The sequence below is a fragment of the Mus caroli genome, unplaced genomic scaffold, assembly GCF_978045245.1.
Source record: "Mus caroli unplaced genomic scaffold, Mus_caroli_1 scaffold_15, whole genome shotgun sequence".
Taxonomy (NCBI): Eukaryota; Metazoa; Chordata; class Mammalia; order Rodentia; family Muridae; genus Mus; species Mus caroli.
Window position 1 is genome coordinate 31,671,222 of NW_028227270.1, and position 21,302 is coordinate 31,692,523.

The 21,302-nt window shown below is 41.1% G+C and overlaps 1 protein-coding gene across 3 annotated transcripts in view; it reads left to right on the forward strand.

Annotated features, from left to right (window-relative positions):
• The first annotated feature begins 6,626 nt into the window (after positions 1-6,626).
• Vcan (versican) overlaps positions 6,627-21,302 on the forward strand; it is a 92,116-nt gene continuing 77,440 nt past the window's right edge. For all 3 annotated transcript variants that reach the window (XM_021180093.3, XM_021180094.3, XM_021180096.3), the window contains exons 1-2: positions 6,627-7,108; positions 17,728-17,803. In XM_021180093.3, the coding sequence (XP_021035752.1) occupies positions 17,734-17,803 (70 nt within the window). In that variant the 5' untranslated portion in view covers positions 6,627-7,108; positions 17,728-17,733. The remainder of the gene's footprint in view (positions 7,109-17,727; positions 17,804-21,302) is intronic.

Genomic DNA, 21,302 nt, shown 5'->3' on the forward strand with positions numbered 1-21,302 from the left:
TTCTGTTAAGATTCCCCGATCTCTTCCAGGCTAGCTCTCATGTGGCTGCAGATTGTTTTGCAGAGTTGAGACATTTTGAGAGTCAAAGAAGGTCTTGGTAGGGATTGAAGAGATTGGCAGAGACTGAGTCAGAAGTGCTTGCTTAGGATGTGAGAGTGGCTTAGTGTATGAGAGTGGCAGATGGAGGGAAAGTCCTGGAGGAAGGAGAAGCTGACTTTGGCTTCCAGATGGAAGGATTGCCCTTCTTTATCTGTCCTAGGACTTACCATTACAACCTGCTCTGACTGAGTAAAAAACTCATTCTTGCTAGTTTTGCAACCTTCTCAACCTGGATAGTGATGAAAACAATGGGAATTATAGCAAATACAATTCTCACTCCTCATAGACCTTGACGCTCATCATTTCTAAGGCACATCAGCTCACCTCCCCACCGCAGCTCAATGTCTTTTAGCCTAGAGCACTGCCTAATCCTTTTCCCTGTGGAAATAAAACCACAGCCCAGACAGCTTCCCACGTGGTTGTAGTACAGGATTAACACCTTTTGAAGAAGCTTTTAACCAAGTACCCAGATGCTTTAAAATCTCTTCTCCCCACACTCGCACCCTCTTGGAGACAGGCATCTCTGAGTCATCATCCATCCCCTTTGGAATAAATGATACTGCCTGTAGTAAAAGCTGCCTGAAATGCCCATCTTCCCTCCCTTCCCTGCCTCGCCTCCATTGCTTTCTTATCAATGTTTGGAGACCTTGCCTCCTCATCTGCAGACTTTCTGCTGTGGGAATCCAGAATGAGATAGACATTTTGTCAGATGATGTGGAGGTAGAGGCAGCTGCAGGCACTGAAGAATAAAGGAGACAAAGGATCCAAAAATATGTGTGGAAGTGGGGGAATGGGAAGGGTCATTGCACAGTCTCAACTGGACTTTATTTTGTTTTCTTTTGAAAAAGCTTTTAAACTGGATTTTTTTGGGGAGTTGGGTTGCAGGAGGAGGCAGTTAAGACAGGGTTTCTCTGTGTAGCCCTAGATATCTTGGAACTCACACTGTAGATCAGGCTGACCTCTTACTCAAGGATCCACCTTGCTCTGTCTCCTGAGTGCTGGGATTAAAGGCATACCTTACCATTATCTGGATAAAAATGTATTTTTAAAAGATCACACTTTTAACTTCTTGAAACACAGGAACACTCTTAGCAAGTTGCTCAATTTTTCTTGTTTTTAATTCCTGCCTGTGGCTAGTAGTCAGTCCAGAGACCCTCTGTGTGTTTACTCTCCCTGGTCTTCTTTTCTTGTTAGCATGAAATTTAATGCTTCCTCTTCACTCTCTATCCCTTTTAACATGGCACAACTGTACAATATCAACTATGGAAGACATTCAGGAGTCCAAACAAACCTTAAAGCTGTGCCATTTAACCATTTCCATTGTACAGAAATAAGAAACATGATTTCTCCCATGTGCAATGAAGTCAATCCCTGCTATAACATGCCATCAGAATAGGTTCAGGGAAGACTGTTTCCAGGAAAGGACACAGTTGTGTTCAGCTGCCATTCTTCTAACATTTGTAATCAATGAAGTGCTTTCATTATTTTTTTAAGCCTCTGGGTTATCTGGGTAATAGAAATAAGAAAACTGTATTTTCTATTACAAAACTGCATAAAGAGCAGTAAATTATTTGTTGAATTGAACAAATAAGAGAATGTTATGAACAGTTTGTGATAAGTATTTGCTGAGTCTTATACTTCCGCTGTTTGCTTGAATTATTATAACAGATATTGGACTTCCAGTTATTTACTCTCGTGTTAAAATGTGACTGCTCATATTTTGGGACAAGAATCTTAAGTCCATGACATTTATCTAGTACTACAATCCTGCTAAGTGATGGGTTAAAAATAGGACAGTTCTCTTCCACTTCTCTGTTCCCATGCCCACCCTGGTATTTCCAAATGTCCCTCATACTGTGTACAAATATTTCCTGTTTTACCTCCTGATTTGCTCAACAGGGACACACTAATGGGGTCTTTTGATATTATCAGTTCAGCAGCTTTCATTAAACTCTGTGTTTCTGAGTCCCTCTGTGGTCCAATGAAATAATTGGAGACTGGTAGTCACTGACTCAAACGGCAACTGCCAAAGTTTTGCCTCTCAGGAAACATCTGCATTGCTTGAAACTAACCTCATAGATGCTAAGGTCTTTACTGATTCCTTGTGTTTGGAAACTAACTCTTCATTTCTTAGTTCAATCAGAATAATCTTACACAAAATCTGATCCGCCCCTCCCCTTCTTTTGGAGGACAGGAGAGGAAGAGAAAGAGTTTGAGAAGGTTACTAAGGAGGGATACTAGCTGTGATTTCATTCAGTTGGACTACTTTTTTAAAGTCTTGATCTTTTCCTTGGTAGCAAGTGTAGTGTTTTTGATGCTTTGTCAGGGCAGCCTCCCTGGGTGAGTGCAGATGTGCTGAGCCATTTGGCTGCTGTGTGGACAGACTCAGAGTCTCTCTTCTCCCTAATGAAGTCATCTTTGCTCCAAGCTCAGCCTCTCCCATCCATGTTGGAATTTGGCTTTGGCTTGCATAGTTCTCTTGTGATGTAGATGGCCTTCCAGTTAAGTTCTAGAGAAATCTATCCAACCTCATACAGAAAGTAAGAAAATAAATTTTTTTAAACATTTTAGTTACATCTAGAGGTTACCATACAACGTGATTGGTTTCATCTCGACATTTATGAGCATACGTTATTTAAAAGGGTGTAGGGAGGGCTGATTAAGAACAAAACTATTGAAAGAAAATGTTTACCCAAACATTTTCATTTAGGAGACTAAGGAGACAGAGGCTCAGGATTTTTTTTTAATTGTTTTCTTGGAGTTGTTGCTCTCTCAGTATGTTTGTGCGAAATCTCTCTCTCTCTCTCTCTCTCTCTCTCTCTCTCTCTGTGTGTGTGTGTGTGTCTCCCTCACACACACACACATACATACATACACACACACACACACAGAGAGAGAGAGGGGGGGTTTATAATGCAATCCTACAACATTGTTAAGCAGGTTAAAAGTACAAAATGCTTGACCTTGATGTAATTTCTTTTTAAACTTTCTGACAATCTTGAAAAACTGGCTTTCTCCTTGGAATTAAAAAACAAAAGAAAAGGAAACAATCTCTTGGGTGCATTTGTCATCTGTAGCTTTCTTTAATGATCCAAGTAGCACACTTTGTCTGGTTGTGCCAGCAGTAGATCAGGGTACAGAAACATGACTCTTTGTTTTTTTCAGTTTGAATAGGACAGGCTGATCCAGAGCCCAGCAACAGATATTGCCATGTGTAGAAGTGCTTCACCCAATCAACGGCAGGAGGACACTGCAATTTGATCCTAACAGACCTTGGCTCAGAATGTGCAGAGTGTAAAGGAGATGAAGATAATGAGATTCCCTGGGGACACCTGCCACCAATATCTTTTTTCTGCTTCAAGTCCTTGTGTGGTTGCCTCCAAGCTCAGCCAAGTTCCTTAAGACTACATCAAAGCATGACTGCATCAAATCGTGCCTTGGGCTTTTAATTCCATGTAGATGTCAGCAATATGAATGAATATCTTGCTTTTTCTACCTGAGATTCTGGAACTTACAGACCCAACATCCCCTATGCAAGCACATGATCTCAGGAGGACACCCATACAATGAGATTTTAACTAGATTTAGATTTGATCATAATATATGTTTAAATATATTATTAGCATTAAAGCTATGAAACAATATTTTCCATTTTAAAAGTGCTAGTAATTTTTTTCAGACATTGTAGAATCTGAAATAACTGTTTCCTAGTTTTCTCAAAAGAAAGAAAGCCTGTAAGAACACTTACATCCGGGTTGAGGAGATGGCTTAAAGGTGCAGCCCTCTCAGGTCACAAGCAAAAGGACCTGAGTTTGGATGCCTGGCATCTACCTAAAAAACAGGGTACCATGGCTCATGTCTGTAACCTCAGTGCTTGGGAGGCAGAAGCAAAAGGAGTGTCTCAATAATGAAGATAATAATGATAATGATGATGATGATGATGATAATAATAATAATAATAATAATGAGAATGACTTAGGGAGATGCCAGATGTTAGGTTTTGGACTTCGCTTTCACATATGTACACAGGAAAACATTGACACACATATTCACCACACAGAGATAGAGACACAGACAGAGATAAACAGAGAAAACAGAAAGACAGGGAGAGACACACACAAAAGCTCAAAATTCAACGTATTTATAGACTATCCTAACTATACCTTGTTTTGTACTTTAAAAAAGAAAATTATTTTAGGTAGCCAAAGCAGAGGATCTGTCTCCAGGGACAGAAAGTAGATATTAAGCTATTCATCATTTGTTATTTGACAATTTTAAAAGGTATTTAATTTTCTAAATAATAACTTTGGGAGCCAAGGTAGTGGCTTGACTTGCAGTATAAAGATCTTCACCGTTTTTCTGCCTTTCCCTTAGAAAGTTAATCCTGCCTAAGAAAGTGCCTTTGCACTGGATACCACTTGTTTGTAGATGATATGAGGGAGGGACTATGAATGTTTGCCAGCTAAGGAAATAAAGTAAAAAAAAGGAAACAAGGTAAAACCCACACATTTGACAAGATAAAGTAAAACATCTCACAATAAAAATGTATCCGATCAGTGACTTTTTATGATTTCCCATCATGTGTACATGATGCTTGCAGTAAATACTGATCATTAGCATGTCTGGGAAACACATAGCAATCTATTACTAGTTGCTTCTGCCCTACTTCTTTGTAGACTTGTTTATTCAAGTGTATTGTGAAGGGAGAATAGGGTAACAGAGAGTTGATAAGCTTTTAGGCCAATGATCTGTCGCAAAGTAGCCTTGGGCAAACCACTTAACTGTAAAACTCAAACTAGGTTCACTTGAATTTAAGAAATAAATTAATGACAATAACTTGAAGCATTTCAGAGAAAAATCTATCTACCCCAATGCCTGGAATATAAATAATAATGGAAATTCATTATATTTTACTTTTCTTCTTTCTGAATGAATTCCTATTGATTCAAGAGCTGTGTTCTGATAAGCATCTCTGGTCTGTGCAAGCTTGGGTTGAGTCACTTTCCATTCCTGGTTGTGTTGGCATGTTAAATGCAGTGACTGAAGTCTGATGTCAAGATGTGGCTCTCATTCTAAATGATATATGGGATGAAATTTCAGTTTTAGTAATGGCAGTACAATTGTTGCATAAAGGTTAAATAAGTCACTGCAAGCCAAACAGATTTCGAAATGTCTCGTAGTACAGTTATGTCACTCACTACTGTGAGTGGAAGTAAAAGGGTGCATGAAATACACACCTGAGAATGAAACTGTACTGATAAACCTACCACGTGTTTATCACTTAAGATCTATGATCATATTGAATCTACAAACCTTAGAAAAGGAGCCCACATGCAGAGGGTCTAGGTTTCAAGTTTAGAACTGTGGTTGGCAGCCAATCTAATTAAAGAAATCCAGAGTAAAGACAAACTCTGCGTTAATCACTACCGTTTCTGAAGCCCTGTGTTGGATGTCATTTTCTAAGCAAAACATTCAGAGTCAATAATTACAAGGATATTTCCATATTGGTGTAGGAGGAAAAGTTTGTAATTGTTTCAGTACCCCGAGAGTTACTTCGACATGTCTTGCGAACTTATTTTGTCCTCTCTCCATAAAGTCATACTAGACTTCAACGTAACGAAAAATTCAAAGTCTCCCTTTTCTGAGGGTCAGAAATCCTTTGTGTTAACTGTTTGACCCTTTGCTCTTTAAGGTCCTAATGGAGTCTTTTGTGATTCAGTGAAGGGTGTGCTTCTCTATATTGATGTTGTTTACATCGATGGATAAGCCTGAGTAGGAAAAAAAAAATTGCAAACGTGAAAGGTTCCATTTCCAGACAACATGGAAAGACTGGTACGTCAAGAAATCTGAGTTAGACAGAAAATTCTCCAAGATATCCTGTGAAAGACAGAGGGATGGAAGAAGGAAGGAAGCTAAATACATTTAAGGAAAGATGAGGATTTGTGTCAGAGAAAGGATTCTCTTTGAATGGGACAAGGGATTGCCTGGGGGGATTTCCTGTCCAACCCTTTATTGCCAGGGTCTTTGTGTAGGGCCTGATGCCGCGGGCTTCCCATTGGGCAGTTCCCCAGGGAGAGCAGTCACGAAAAGCTTTTGCGTCTCCCTGGGGCTTGGGATCTCACTTTCTCAGTATCTTTTTCAGGTTGGCAGGAGCATTGAGCCTGACACCTCTTCTGATGGGACGAGCAAGCTCCGTGGTCGCATTAAACACATTATACGCAAGTTCTTGGCTGATGTTATAGAGTCCCGTCCGCTCCTAAGGACTGACCATACTTAATTGCTCTGTGCTTGCTGGCCGCAGCAGAGCCTGGGGACTCCTTTCCCCTAATTCAGAAGTAGCAGCTCAGGGCGGGGAAGAGGGGGTGGGGTGGGGAAGGGTGGGAAGGCAGTTGTTTGAGACTGCACAGCGAGGTGGTACCGAGTCGTTGAATGAGGAGCACGGATTCCCCCCCACCCCCAGCCCATTGGTACTTCTCATCAGGAAGAAACGCTGAGAGGTGGGAGTGCCTGGCAAGGGAGGCAGGCGGTCCCTACCGCAGGCTCAGGGAGCTCCTTTCCGCCCCTCCGCCTGTTTCCAAGCCTGGGCTCTTTGGAGTGACTGAGCTACGGAGCTCTTCAGGAGCCTGTGAATGAACCCTCCTCCTCCTCCTCTCCCTCCTCCTTCTCGCTGAGTCTCCTCCTCGGCTCTGACGGTACAGTGATATAATGACGGTGGGTGTCACAACCCGCATTTGAACTTGCAGGCGAGCTGCCCCGAGCCTTTCTGGGTGAAGAACTCAAGGAGTGCGGGCGCAGCAGCTGTGAGCATTAGGTGCTGTGGACAAGCGCTGGGACAAGGATCTGCGGCTAGCAGCGCATCCTCTCTCCTCTCCAGCTCTGTCCCGCACTCGCTGCATCCTTCCCCAGGCCACCGCGCTTCCTATGTGATCTTCCGGGGTAACGCGGAGCCCATTCTCACAGCTCAGCAGTGAATTTCCACCCCGAAAACTGCAGTAAGCCGCCTTTCAAGGTAATCACTTTTCTTTTGTTCCCCCATTTAAAAGAAAGAGGGAAAACTTGTTGGGAAAAGAAAACCGCCCAGCTTAGTAGGGGGAAAAAGACTCACGTTGTAATTGGAAGAGGGCTTTAATTAAAGCCAAGAGGACTAGCTGTAAGGCGAAGTTAGAAAAATGTGCGCACTTTAAAACATGAAGGTAACTTGTTAAAGAGACGAATTCAGACAGACCTTGGTGCTGAAAAAGAGCTAGACAAAAGAAGTCCGGGGTGGGGTAGAGGAAAAGGACAAACGGAATAGGGGGAAGGGATTTTATAGCGAAATCCTAGAAAAGTCCAGCTATCTTGAGTTGGAGGAATGGAAGGGACTCCTCACACCTTGATTTTTGTTCTCTTTAAACTGGTTGAGGCAAAAGTTTGAATGGAGAGTCCCCAAACTTGCCCAAATGCAAGCCCCTGAAACCACCTTAGGGCAGACCACCTGGTTTCCTGGCTCCTTGTGTGTGGTCAGTATCGCTGGTTCCTGGAAAGCCACCTCTGGGCAGCTCCTGACAAGGCAGCAGGATACGTTAGCGGCCCAGGACCTGCACGGGCATGACCCTTTCCCCCAACCCCTCAGGCAATGTGGGAGGCTATCTGGCAGGGGTTGGGTAGGGTCCTGGGGCTACTTTTCTTTGATGACTTGGGGGCTGTCAAAGCTCTCTCACGTTGCCCCTGTGTTCTTTTGTCCTGCGCGTGGTGCTCCGGAGCCAGCCGGGAAGGCGCATTGGATGGGGGTGGGGTTGTTGGAACACCGTAGAGGTCTGGGAGGCTCCTGGGCGGGAAAGCTTTCCCTAAACTGGAGGGCTGTGCAGTATCTCCCCCCTCGCCCTGGAAAGCGAAATGAGGGCTTGTCCCCCAATCTTTACTAGCAAACCAGGACCCAGAGATTCTCCAGACAAAGGTGGCGTGGAGACTCGAGTTGGGGACCAATTGGTCCAGTCTTCTCGCCTGGATTACAGCAGTTCTCTGTTCCCTTCTGTATCTTCATCCGCTCCCATTTCTCCACTTGAGTTGAGCAACTTTACAGGCTGGTGGAGTGGTTGTGGAGAGTGCGTGCCGGGTTTCCCCGGGGACGCCCTGGCTGAGAAAGTCCTACTGCCCTGAGTAGGCGTGGGCATTGTAGAGACTTCTCTAGTGCCTGCAGACCCGGGACATCCCGGTTGTCTCGGTTTGTTCTCGGTGTCAATGGGCGTGGACCGCTCAGGGGGTTAGACAGAAGAAATTGTGGTAAGAAAATAATGTCATAGCCTAAACTATTTGCTCTCGGATCCAACTACGTTCGCCTCCGCATGTCCTACGTGTTCTTGGGATCCCGAGGAAAGGGGAAGAAATCTCCCCCGAGGCTGCAGGGCAATACTGCCTCAAGTACACCCACAGTGGAGACTCGCTATCTGTGTCCCCTCATCTTTGTGTCTCTTTCTCAGTCTCCATCTTCTCTGTCTTCTCTTTCCCCTTTCTACCACCTCTGCGCTTTTGCGTCCCCTCCCCCACGGCTCACAAATGAATGGCTAGTGTGAAATCCCTTCCTTCTCTGTCCAAGGAGGCAGGCCCAGAGGGAGGAGCAAGGGGGGGGGGCGGTGCGCTCCTTAAAAATCTGCTTGCAGTTGGGTGTTTCGGACTAGCAGAACCCAGATGTCTAGGAATAGGGACTTTTGTAGTAGGCGTGGGCTCCCCCTGATGGAGGAATTCGGCACAAGCGGAAAATAGGGCCAGAAAACTACTTTCACATCCTTTGGTTCAAAGAGAGAAGACCCAGTTCTCCTTTAATAGTCAGTTTTCCACTTCAGAACCTGGAAAGTGAGTCTTTGAGGTTTGGAGGAGACAAAAAGAAGGGAATTTGGCCTTCCCCAAAACACGGGCTCCTTTTCTTTCATCCGCGTGGCTTCCCGCGGCGCTCTGGGCGGCGCCTGCAGCTGGGCGGACTCACAACGCTGGTGACAGTCAGGTTTGTAGTTTCCTGACGTGCAATTTACTCATCATTAAGAAAAGTAATAAAGGCACTTGCTTTGGCAAATTTTGCTAAGGTCCTTGGTCACAATGCTAGGACTCTGTTCCAGGCTATTGTAAAAGAATCCCCCAACTCCTCATCCAAAACTTAACTTTCTCAACATCAGGACAGGCGTCGCACATGGAAACTGGGAAGAAGGCGGGCGCCTAGAGGCAGAGGAAAAGAGTTTTTTCACTGGGAAAGAATGGGACAATGGAGGGTCGGCGGAAAAAGAAAAAAGAAAACGAAACAGATGGATGCAATAGCCAGGAGCCGGAAGAACTCGTTTCGAAATTTTGGTCTCACTTTCGTGTCTGTTATGCTGAAAACGATAACGATAGCGAACACATCCTTGCCTGGTGCTGGCCTGGGAAGGAGCTACAGAAACCGAGGTGGTCTGGCCCCGCCTATCGGAGAGGGGCTAGCCTCCCCAGCCCCTAAACTCACCCTGATTTGGAGGAGGGGCCCTGCTAGGCACTCCCTTCAGCACCGGGGGTTCGCTATTCGCCACGTGGGTTGGAGCTTCAGCTCAGTGCGCGAGACGGGTGTGACTTCCTGGGCTCCCAGACAGCTGCACAGCTGCTCGGGCGAGTCGCTTAGCCTAGGTCTCCAGCGGCTGCGGCCAACTGGGGCGGGGCTGGGCTGGACCCGGGTGGGGCCTCGGCTGGCGTGTCTCCTGAGCTCCAAAGGCTAGCTGAAGCTGGAGGGAATCCAACTTCTATTCAGATGGCACCAAAGACTCAAGTTAAAAGCGGTTAAACTACTGTTTTCTCTTGCTTTTGGGGGGAAGTGATATGCAAGTACAGGGTTTTTGCTTTAAAAGGAGGAAAAGTGAAGATTTATTCTAAGTCAAATCTTGGCATGAAAATGAGACAAATTTGCGATTGCTCCATGCATTCGTTTTGAAATACATTTACATTCCTAAAGACCACTTTTAGCCAGAATTAATTCTGCTGTAATTGAGTATCAACCAGGATCATTAGAGTGGGCAGGAAAGGGCAGGGGGTAGATGTCTAGCACAAGTTGACCAAATGGCTGATAAAGAGCTGGGTTGGCGGCGGCAGGGGTTAGGGGTTGGGGGCGGGGGGAGGGCGGGGAGCGCTGCGGTGGGTCTCGTGATTTAGACTGGACCCTGCTACTAAGGTCTTCGCTGTAAATTCTCCAGCTTCTAATTCGGAAAAGCTAGGTTTTAATGATCCTCTCCCCCACCTTAAATTCTGTTTATAATTGGTCCATTATCGTGGTTTTTTTTTTTTTTTCCTCCTTTCTTCTTCTCTCTAAAAGCTATGGCCTAAATTGTGCTAAGTACTGGTTGGCAAATGTGTCAAACTCAGAAAATATTCACATAAAAGCCTAAAATGAAATGTTTTGGATTTAATAGGAAAACATTAGTGGAAGTATCAGATAGTTGTCTGAGGCGGAGCTATTACCATTTGAAAGAGGAACATAGCAAGGAAGGGGTCCCAAAGCACCTGAGTTCTAGTTCTGAGTCACAATGTAATGAAGGAATACTTGACAAATTGCATCTGCATGTCCCCACGAATGCTACAAAGGGTTCCAATAGATTCCCAAGTAGTTGAGCAATTACTTCCTCCAGCAGGAAGTCCACAGTCCTTAATCTTCTTGTGGGTGGTGGAAAGGATGGGATTCAAGAGCATCGCTTAGAATTTATGTAAGAGTTCAAAGTTGGCTTTTTCTTGGTGGTTTGAAATTTTAAGCCTCTTTATAATAAGTCTTATTTCCTTCCTTAAAAAAAAAGAGAGAAAAAGAGAAAGTTTGAAAAGAATTTCTTCAGGTTAATAGGTATTTATGCAGTCAGGCTTACCCCCTTCCTTGGCTTCTAACAACTGCAGGGAAATCCCTGTGGTATTCCATGCTGCCTCTGTCTATGTATGAGTAACTTTTTGTTTGGGAAGGATATAAAGAGTGAGGAAGGGTATAAAGCTAAATTTGATTAGTGAGGGTGAGGCACCCATTGTTCTGTCTCTCTTTACACTGCTAAGCTTAAACACTTTCAGGTTAATGATTGGTCAATAGTGGGACATTCTCAAGCCCGTGAAAGCACTAAGACTAACTGAATGTCTTCCTCACACATATACTTAAGCTCTTTTATGTTGTTGTTGTTGTTTTTTTTCCTGGTGAAGTTTAAACATTTTTGTAGACTTTATTCATGGACAGACATCCACAGATTCTGTATTTCAGATGGGATGTGGATCAGAGAAGGGCAGCACTTCTAAGGCACTCATGTTGCTTTGGGGCAAAAGAATGAATGCTTATACTAGGTGGATTTTTAAAATTTCCTCCACCCACCTAGAGAAATCAGTTAGGGGACAGACAAACACTCATTGTTAGAGGTTTCTTGCTCTGGTCTAGAAAAAATGTGCTGCCTGTTGCAGACATTTGGAATCAGAACAAGGGAGAGTAAAGGCACATGCCTTGACCAAGTTCCATTAGTATTAGTAAATGTTCGTCCATTTCTTTTTATAATCTAGACTTGGTAGATATATAAAAGTCTATAAGCACATCTTGGACACAAGTTGAATCTACATGAAGTTCCTAGAATTGGATGTGATGGAATAGTTTTCTTTCTGTGGTCAGTACATAAGATCTTTGTTAAAGGTGTGTATTCTATAATCCAAAACTCTTTTCATCCACCTGTTATATATGCTATATTCAGATGTGAATAAATACAGAATGCTTACCAGAAACTACTTAGTCTCAGTGCCAGAGAGATCCTCAGTGATAGGGAGTGTGCAATTGTGTGCACTGCTTTAGCAGAGGACTGGAGTTTGGTTCCATGCTGAGCTATCCACAATCATCTTAAGCTCCAGCTGCAGAGGGATCTGACACCTCTGACCTTTGGAGACACCCGCCGTCACATGAGGACATCCCCATTAAGTTATGGTTCCAACCTGGCCTGAGATAAAGTGGACTAACCACTACATTAGTAATCAGAAGTTTTGTGTGAGATGTTCTAGCTGGGAAAGCAAGTTAAATGGACCTCTGCTATCATCACTTGTTAAATGGATTCCGTTATAAAGTTTAAAAGACTAAATTAAATACCCGTGGAAAACTAGATACTAATGCATTATGCCTAATGCAATTTAAATCTAGAAAAAACTGGACAAAGTTAAAAATTAATAGTGTTGCAGAAAAATATGCTTTTGAATCCTGTGAGGAAAATTAGTTCATCTTTGATCATAGTTATAGAAAAATTAGTCATAAGCAGCTGGAGAGGTGGCTCAGTGGTTCAGGGCGCTTATTCTTGCAGAGGACTTTGGTTCAGTTTCCCACACCAACATGCTAGATCACAACCATCTGTAACTCAAGTTTCAGGGGATCAGATGCCTTCTTTTGACCTCCTTGAACACCAGGTGTATGCACATGGTGCCTGTACATGCACACGCACGCACACACACGTGCATGCAAGTAAACTACTCATATATAAAATAAAATAAAATTTTTTTAAAGTTACCAAAATATCAACAATACACTTTATCATTGCTTTCATCAATCAGACAAGGAAAACAGTTTGTGAAACATGCTGGTTGAGTTGCAGAGAACTGAAGTTATAAAGTAATACCAGAACTTTAGTAGTTTTTCTTTAGAAATAATTTAGCAAACTATTTTTCAGTTTAGCAACAAATGATACAAAAGGTGTGCATATTCTTTCATCTAGATATTCTATTTTAGACACTATAGAAATGATGGTACAAATACCACTCCAGATAAATACACAAGGATTTTTCTGCAGGAGTGTTTTATTGCTAGATTGGTCTATTGTACGGGAGAGTAAGGAACAAAGAGAGTCTGGGATCTTTCTAGACCCTAGATCTCCTCGACCTTTCAGCCTTCCTGTTTCCTTCAGCCTGTACAATGCTGGGATTGCAGGTGTGACCTACTACATATGGATTGAAGCACAATTAGCTTGAAACCATCCTAAAGATGCATCCCAGGGAACTTGCTGAGTAAACACTTCTACTCTTCCCATGAAAATTGTATGTGCTGGATTGGGAATGCATGGTTTAGGTGAAGAGAACAAAAGACCAATGTGCAGACAGAATGTATCTTATGACCTCATATATTACACATTCATTCTTATAAAGACAGACAGCTACTGAATGTCCTGGGCATTGGAGAACAAGAAGTAAGAAAATATTAGATGTTCTCTCTTGAGGCATCTATGTTGGCTATAAGAGAATCATAATTTCTGAATACATAAGAAAATTGGTGATGTGTGTCCTAGTGAAAACAGAGAATGAAGGAGACAGAGTAAGGAAATGAGAGCTCACAGAAAGCAGAGTATTAAGGGACATCACTAAAAGCTTAACTGAGGATTGGTTCGTGAATCCAGGTGTAGGCTGTGATGTATCCATGTGGTACAGTTACTCCTGTGAAGTCTAAACCATAAGGCGCCTCTCAGAGATTCTTCTTGAAATAACAAACTACTAAGTAATATAACATATATCTAATTTGTAATTGAGGTATTCAAGATAACCAGTGGTTCACAACAACTAATTGTCAGGATGGTAAACAAAACCACTGTGTCTTTGTCCTTAAGTTAGCCCTCGCTCCTCTAGGCTTCCCCGAGAATGAGGGGGAATACTAAATATCTGTTTAATAGAACCCTGGCATTCCATCCTTGATGTGACATGCCCCTCTTCTCTGCAGACATTTCACAGGGATACAAGTTCTGTTGATCTTGTCTTTTGTCTCCCTGGAAACTAAACAGCTGCAGTCAGCTGGACCTTGATTGTTTGCTGACTTTTTCCGATTCTTGACTTTCCTGAAGTATATGGCTAAATATAGGGACTTCTGGCTCTCTTATCGCTTCAGTCTTTCCATGTACAGAGATTTGTTATCACTAACAGACCACACTTACAAGACAGACCTTCTACAGCAGAACAGAAATGGGGGTGGGAAGCATGCTAGAAACATTTCTCGTTTAGTAGGACCAAATGCAGAGAAGAAGTGGTGTAGCTTAATTAAAAACATGGGTGAGGATCTCATAAAACTGAAAAAGAAAGAGGAAATGTCTGTCCACATATACTCATGATGGAACAACAAAAATACAGGTCTGAGACATCCAATGTCTGGAACAGCTCCCTGACATATTTTATATTTACCAAAGCCATAACCAATCATCCTTCAGTTTGAATGAAGCACAGATGCTGAGGGTCAGGCATGAGCAGAGAAGATGCTAGCTGGAGCTCCAGTGACCTCCATCACAAAAATCTCCAGTTGGGAGGGCCCTGTGTGCTTACTGTTGGCAACTGGACAGTTGGAATACAGATTTATGATTGGGTCTTCCAGTTCAGTTTCTAATGAAGTTGGAGACCTGGGACTTAGTCTTGTATTTATGTTGTAGCAGGCACGTTTTATTTACAACATACCAATGCATTCAAAACATATTTCATCTCTATGTTTTTAATGTGCTTACTTCATTCCTTCTTTTAGGTTTTATGGTAGACTCTCTGCAGGTGAGAATACTTACTTTAGAGATGAAGACAAACTTTTCTCTTTAATTGAGAAAAAATAAAGATAAACTTATAAGGATTAAGCATGGTATCTAGAGAGGTGGGGTTTTGAGAATTTGCCCTTGGTAGAAATGAGAATGGAGAAGATATATATTCCAGAGTCATGGTCCCACCATTTTTCTTTGATATTGTAATATTTGACTTTCTGAATATTGACACATGTCCAATATTATTATTAGCCAATATTGATATTTAAATAGACTGTTACATATCTATTCCAAATCTCAGTTAGCCCTACAGACATATTAACATTCATAATGATTTACTGATCTTTCAAAGTGGAAATATTGATCATGCATTTGGTTTACTAACTGTCTCAAGGGCATTGAATCGAGCACCATAAAATATTGTGGGATTAGTGAGTAGCTCTGTCTTCTAGACCCCTACTATTTTTATAGTGGATATAAAGCATTTTTTTTTTTTTGTTTTTTTGAGACAGGGTTTCTCTGTGTAGTTGTGGCTGTCCTGGAACTCACTCTGTAGCCCAGGCTGGCCTCGAACTCAGAAATCCGCCTGCCTCTGCCTCCCGAGTGCTGGGATTAAAGGCATTTTTACTACATTTATTTATTGTTTACGGGTGAAGTCAAAGGACAACTTGAGAAAGTCAGCTCTCTCCTACCAAGTAGTTCTTAGGAATCAAACTCAGGTCATCAGGCTTGAAGCAAGAGCCTTTCCCCACTGAGCCATATCTCTGGCCAGTAAAACACATTGTAAAGTAATCATTAAAAGCAAAAAGAAGTTATGGCAGTTTATTACAAACTAAAATTATATACTGATATTATAAAGGTAACCCAAAGGATGATGTAGGGCTTCAAATTCTTTTATTGTTAGTGATCTGAGTTCTAGCCACATAGGGAGGCTGAGTTACTAATTTTAATTTTAGCCACTAATTAGTGACTAGTTTAGATATGCATGGACAGATTTCATGTGCATTATCCCCAGGTCTATCAATCATTTCTACATTTATTTTCATTCTTAAATAACTAGAGAAACAAATTTTAGAGAGGCATATTCATTTACTTATAATCTGAGGTTTTAAGTAGAAAGTGTAGAATTTGAATTTAAACCTGTTTAACAGTGTAATCCAGACATTAAAAAGAATACATTATAACGTTATAAAGGTTTCCTGGGGAACAAATTAAGAAAAATGAAAAAGAAAAAAAAAACCACTTTTTCTTTAAATAAACAAAGAATTCATTATTTAAAAGTATGATTAAAAGACGTTTTCCTATCTGGTTTAAATTAACATTCAAGGATTAATCATATTTAATGATTTTTTGACCTAATATTCTTCTTGCCTATGAAATTAACGTCTTATTTATTTCATTAATTAATTGCCATTAAGAAAGATGTACAGTCACAGACCTATAAGCTATAGCCTATTGTTGTATTGCTTTATAAGAAATCCAGAAATGCTATGAGTTTCCCAGTTAGTGGTTAATGCAGTCTAGTGGCATGCTATTGTGATTACGTGATGAGTCCATTTAGATGCCAAGGTTAATTAAGAATCCTCAGTACATCTGCCTCTCTGAATTATCAGTTGACCCAAGGATGGCAAAGGTGAGATACGTGGCATATTAAGCTTAAAATGTCATTTTAGGAAATACCTCAAATTACAGTATTCTATAGTTTGCTTGAGTATGGTTGTAGCATTTTTTGAGATTTATAAAGCAACACCAGAATATTATTAAAGAAAAACGAGTAGCTGTCATAGGGTATTAATTTTTATTTGAGCACAAACTGGACTTGTGTTCTTTCAACATTTACTTATTCCAGTCCAGGTTTCCTAGGTAATACAGAATTTGTTTTCTAAGGAAGGCACTGGGAGCTCTTTAGAGTACCAGCTTACATATGAGCCAGTGAAGGCATCTTTGGATGTAACAAAACATTCTTGAATTTATTCAAACCATAATATGCCTGTGAATTTCCTTCCAAGACTATAATAAAAAAAACCCTAGACAATCAACTTATATTTAGCGCGATTTCTTTGGCTGTACCGTTTTGGAGGTTAAAATACTTGATAGATTGTTTAAGGGCCTGTGGCCAGGTAACATGTCATGCCTGGGAACATGTGGTGGAATGTGCTGCTCATGGGAAGCCAGTGGAAAGGCAAACAGAGAGAAGAAGAGATCCGCATCCCACATTCCCTTTGAGAACACATCATTGACGACTCAAGAATTCCCACTAGGCACCATCTCTGTAAATTTATCCAACTACAGGGAAGCCAAGTTGAGGCCCAAACCTTCAAAGCATGGATGGGTCTTTGAGAGACATCTAAATCCAATCAGTAACAACCCCACCCACCCCACCCCCAAGCCTGGTGATTATTCTTACTAGGATGGTTTCTACAAATCTAGACTTGGAAGGTTCCATTTTGTGACTCAGATGGTTAAACGTCTTTCCCAAAGCACATAGCAAATTAGTAGCCAATCCAAGGTCAGTGTTTCTTGACTTTCAGCCCAAGTATCTTCACTCACTGTTTACTCTTGAGACTTAAAAGCTGTTGAGAGCTTTAAAACTGGTCACTTTGTAACTACCAGGTCTTTAGGATACATTTGTTTTGTTTGTTCAGCCAGAGAGACAGTCAGAGGTGAAGGCCCAGTTCTTGCTGCTGCTGACCTCTGCCAGAACCACAGACAGTTCCTTCTCACCTCAAACTGGATGTGAAGCTTGTGCTATCAGCATCGCTTTTGCATCATCTTCATCGTTCCCTTATTCAGTTGTATTCAGATTCCTATTGCTAATTCGATTTTGAGGGTGCTAGCAACTCACCTTATTTACACAGGCTAAGATCCCTAGTGTTCTTCCTATGGCCTGCCTAGATGTGGCCACCATGTGTATTATGTCTCCATGCTGAAGCTTGGGATTATTTTGGTAACTAGTGTCTCTCAAGCTGTGATTCAAAGTAATGATTAGAAAGTTTGTGATATCTTCTATTACAAGCCTCCTGTGATTACAACCAGCAGATGACTGCCTCTTTTATTTTACTCAGTTCCTTATTAACATGTGATTTATGGCCCGTCACAACCATAAATGCTTGTGGTATACTTTGTTTTTCTTCATTTCTAGGACAAGATGTTGATAAATATGAAAGGCATCTTATGGATGTGCTCAACCTTATTATTAACCCATGCAGTACATAAAGGTGAGTAAAGTAACTCTCTTTTAAAATTGATATGTAAAAGAAGACTGGGGAATGGGATTATAATATGGGATCATTGTATTGAAGAATCATTTTTTAAAATCTATTCATTACTAAAGATTATTTAAAATATTACTAAATGGAATGTATTTCAATAAAGCAACCAGACAAAAATAACTAACTTGTGTTAAATGACTCTTTTAGTAACCTCATAGATTACTTATTATTATTACTTATTTTGAGATTGGGTTTCACTATGTACTCTAGGTAGGCTCAACTCATGAGTGTCCTGCCCCAGTCTTACAAATGCTGTGATAACTAATACGAGCTAACATGTCTGGCCCTCAAGTTGAACTGTGTATCAAGATTCTTTTAGAGTCTAGAATTTTAGGGTAGGAAAATTAAAAGCTGTTGTCAGCAAGTATTCCTAACCATCTCTGTCTTTGTGCATGGAAAGATAGTTGGTAAGTAAATACACATGTACTGTCTCTCTTAGTGGTACCTTTTACACCTATTTAGTGAGGAGGCTATAAGTGTTACTGTAGTTTTTAGTGTATTCAAGGAGACACAATAAAGAACTTGAAGAGTCTATGTCAATCTTCACTGATCTGCTCCTGCTTCATGTCCTCTGCATTCGTCGTTTCCACATCTCCTGCACACACATGCTCCAGACTTCCTGAAACGATTTGTGTTTTCACAGAATTTTTTTTCTTTCCTCTTTCCCCATGTGTGTTTCTTTTGCTTGGCACTTCCTCTGTGGTTCTCCTTAGTTATACCTTAATTAATTCTTCAGATCTGAAGGTTTAAGCATCTCTCCATCTATTCACCTATCCACCCATCCACCCATTTGTCTAGCCTTCCATTCTTTTTTTTTTTTTTTGGTTTTTCGAGACAGGGTTTCTCTGTATAGCCCTGGCTGTCCTGGAACTCCCTCTGTAGACCAGGCTGGCCTCCAACTCAGAAATCCGCCTGCCTCTGCCTCCCGAGTGCTGGGATTAAAGGCGTGCGCCACCACGCCCGGCTAGCCTTCCATTCTTTAACAATATTCTTGAAAGTATTCTCTGTGCCAAGTATTGTTCTAGGAGTCTGGGGATTTATCAGTGGATAACTGATATATTGTTTTTGTTTTCCTTAAACTTAAAATTTATATGAAGAGGAAATAAACAAACAAATAATCATGACGATGAAAATACAGCAGAAAGATGTCCCAGAGAATAACTTTGGTTGACCGAAGCAGGTCTGGTCTCTGTGAGAAAGTAACATGCAAGCTGAAATAAGAACACAGAGTTGCTGGTCTACTAAGATTTGACCTTAAGTTACAAAGATAAACTGGTGTGAGCAACAGGAAAATCACCGACAGGAGTGATCAAAAGTAGAAGATATAGACAGAGAGATAAGCAGTGATCAGCTTATATAAATAGTAGCAACACTAGTCACGTAGACAGGATTCACTGGGAGCTGGAAGCTATTTTAAGTGCTTAACATTGGTTAACCAAAACATCCATTACCCATGTGCTATAAGGAGGTCACTGAGGGGCTGAGAAGAACAATTGCTTTCCCCAGTAAGCGTGACAGAAAGGGGATGAAAAGGACAAGCCATGCAGAATCACCATCACCATCTTCTTACACTGCTTGTCTACCTGGGACAGTACAGACCAAATTTTATTCTGTGTGCAATACTGAGAAATTGATTTGGATGATTTTTGTGGCAGCCTTGGGGTGGAACTTGTAACTTACTTCAGGTAGTGGGCCTGAGGATGGGAAGTCTAGACTCCATTATCTGTTATACCTTCAAAATTATCTTATTAGAAGTTTTCAAGAAGTTCATAAAGAGAACACAGAGGAAAGATTAACAGTGCCTAGTGAAGGCAGGAGGTGTAGAGAAGGGCCCGGAAAAGCTTTGGTGGCTAATAATGAAAGAGGAAACACAGTGAACACCACAGCAAGACATCTGTCCTTTGAGATACTCACATAGTGAAAGCAAACAGTGTGTGGTGTATTTCTGTCTTAGAGTTTAAACAAAACAAAACAAAACAAAAAAAAAAAAAAACACTAGCAGCTAACAATGTTATGCAATTACTATATTTGAGGCTCCATTCTTTATAAAATACACAATCAACTTTTAGCTAACTTGGGTGATATTTAGTTCTTTCCTATGAGAGGCTGAAGCAGAACATATAAACGTTTCAGATCTCCATAAAAAAAATTTCCCCTGTTCACGTTGGGATGGGCAGCAGCATCTGAGATGATGCCTGGCTTTCTCTCATGTGTTCTTGGAGGCCATAGGATTCTAAAGTTCAGTGGCTCACATTAAGCAACACCATGTCATATCGATTTGTTGCCTTTAGCACACGAAGAAACCTTTACTTTAACAATTTCTTTAATTTAACAATTAGCTGGGCATGGTGGCGCACACCTTTAATCCCAGCACTTGGGAGGCAGAGGCAGGCAGATTTCTGAGTTTGAGGCTAGCCTGGTCTACAAAGTGAGCTCCAGGACAGCCAGGGCTATACAGAGAAACACTGTCTTGAAAAACAACAACAACAACAACAACAAAAACCAACAAAAAATACCCCAACAATTTCTATTGTATTAGAAACCATCTTGATAATTCATCTACTTATTTTAACATTGCTATAATAATATGAACTAGAGTACATGAGTTTAGGAATTAAACAGCAAAATAAATCCCAACATTCTCAATGTGATATTCTCCTGGTGCCCTCTTTCTGTCTCTGCACAGATGGAATTTACATCATTCTTACTGTGCAGAGTCTATGCAGAGTGAGTAGTAATGGGCCATTCATTACATGGGGCTTTCTCCCTTACTGTACTCATTTAGACCACAAATCATCTGTGAGAACCGTGAACATTTTTTGTCAGGATATATTCTTATTAGACTCAGACAAGTTTCTGTAGGTAACAGATTTTTTTAAATTGTGCATACTTTATCTACATTATACTTCAAATGACTAAAATATTCTTAAAATACTCAGATGCAGTTAACTTAGTTCTTGTGTCCCAATGAATTAAGACCCAAGTCTTAATGCCCAAAAGCTTTGACTCTATGTCTTTTTGTTAATCTCATTTTGAAGAGTGGATTGCATTGCAAGCTTATATTCATGTTAGAGCAAAGGTTTTTAAGATTTGTGTGTTTATGAATAGCCAGAACAATACAAAGCCCTTGTGAAATTGCCTTTTGTCCCAATATGCCTTTCAGGAGAGCAACAGTGCTTAAGCCATGTTCCGTGTTCCAGTTACTTTTCTACTTCGTAGATTTGCCTAAATCCTATGTCTTCCCATATGCATTCATAACTGTGAAAACAATTGGAATTTAGCAATAGCCATTAAGGAAGAATAGATCATGTATCCCACACTATTATAAAATTGTTTCCTACTAAAAAAAAATCCTCAATATTTGTGGTATTGTTACTATATTTTATTTTTGTTAAGTGGTTCTTATAGGAGGGAAAGTGTGAACTCCTGGAACTTTCAATAAGGG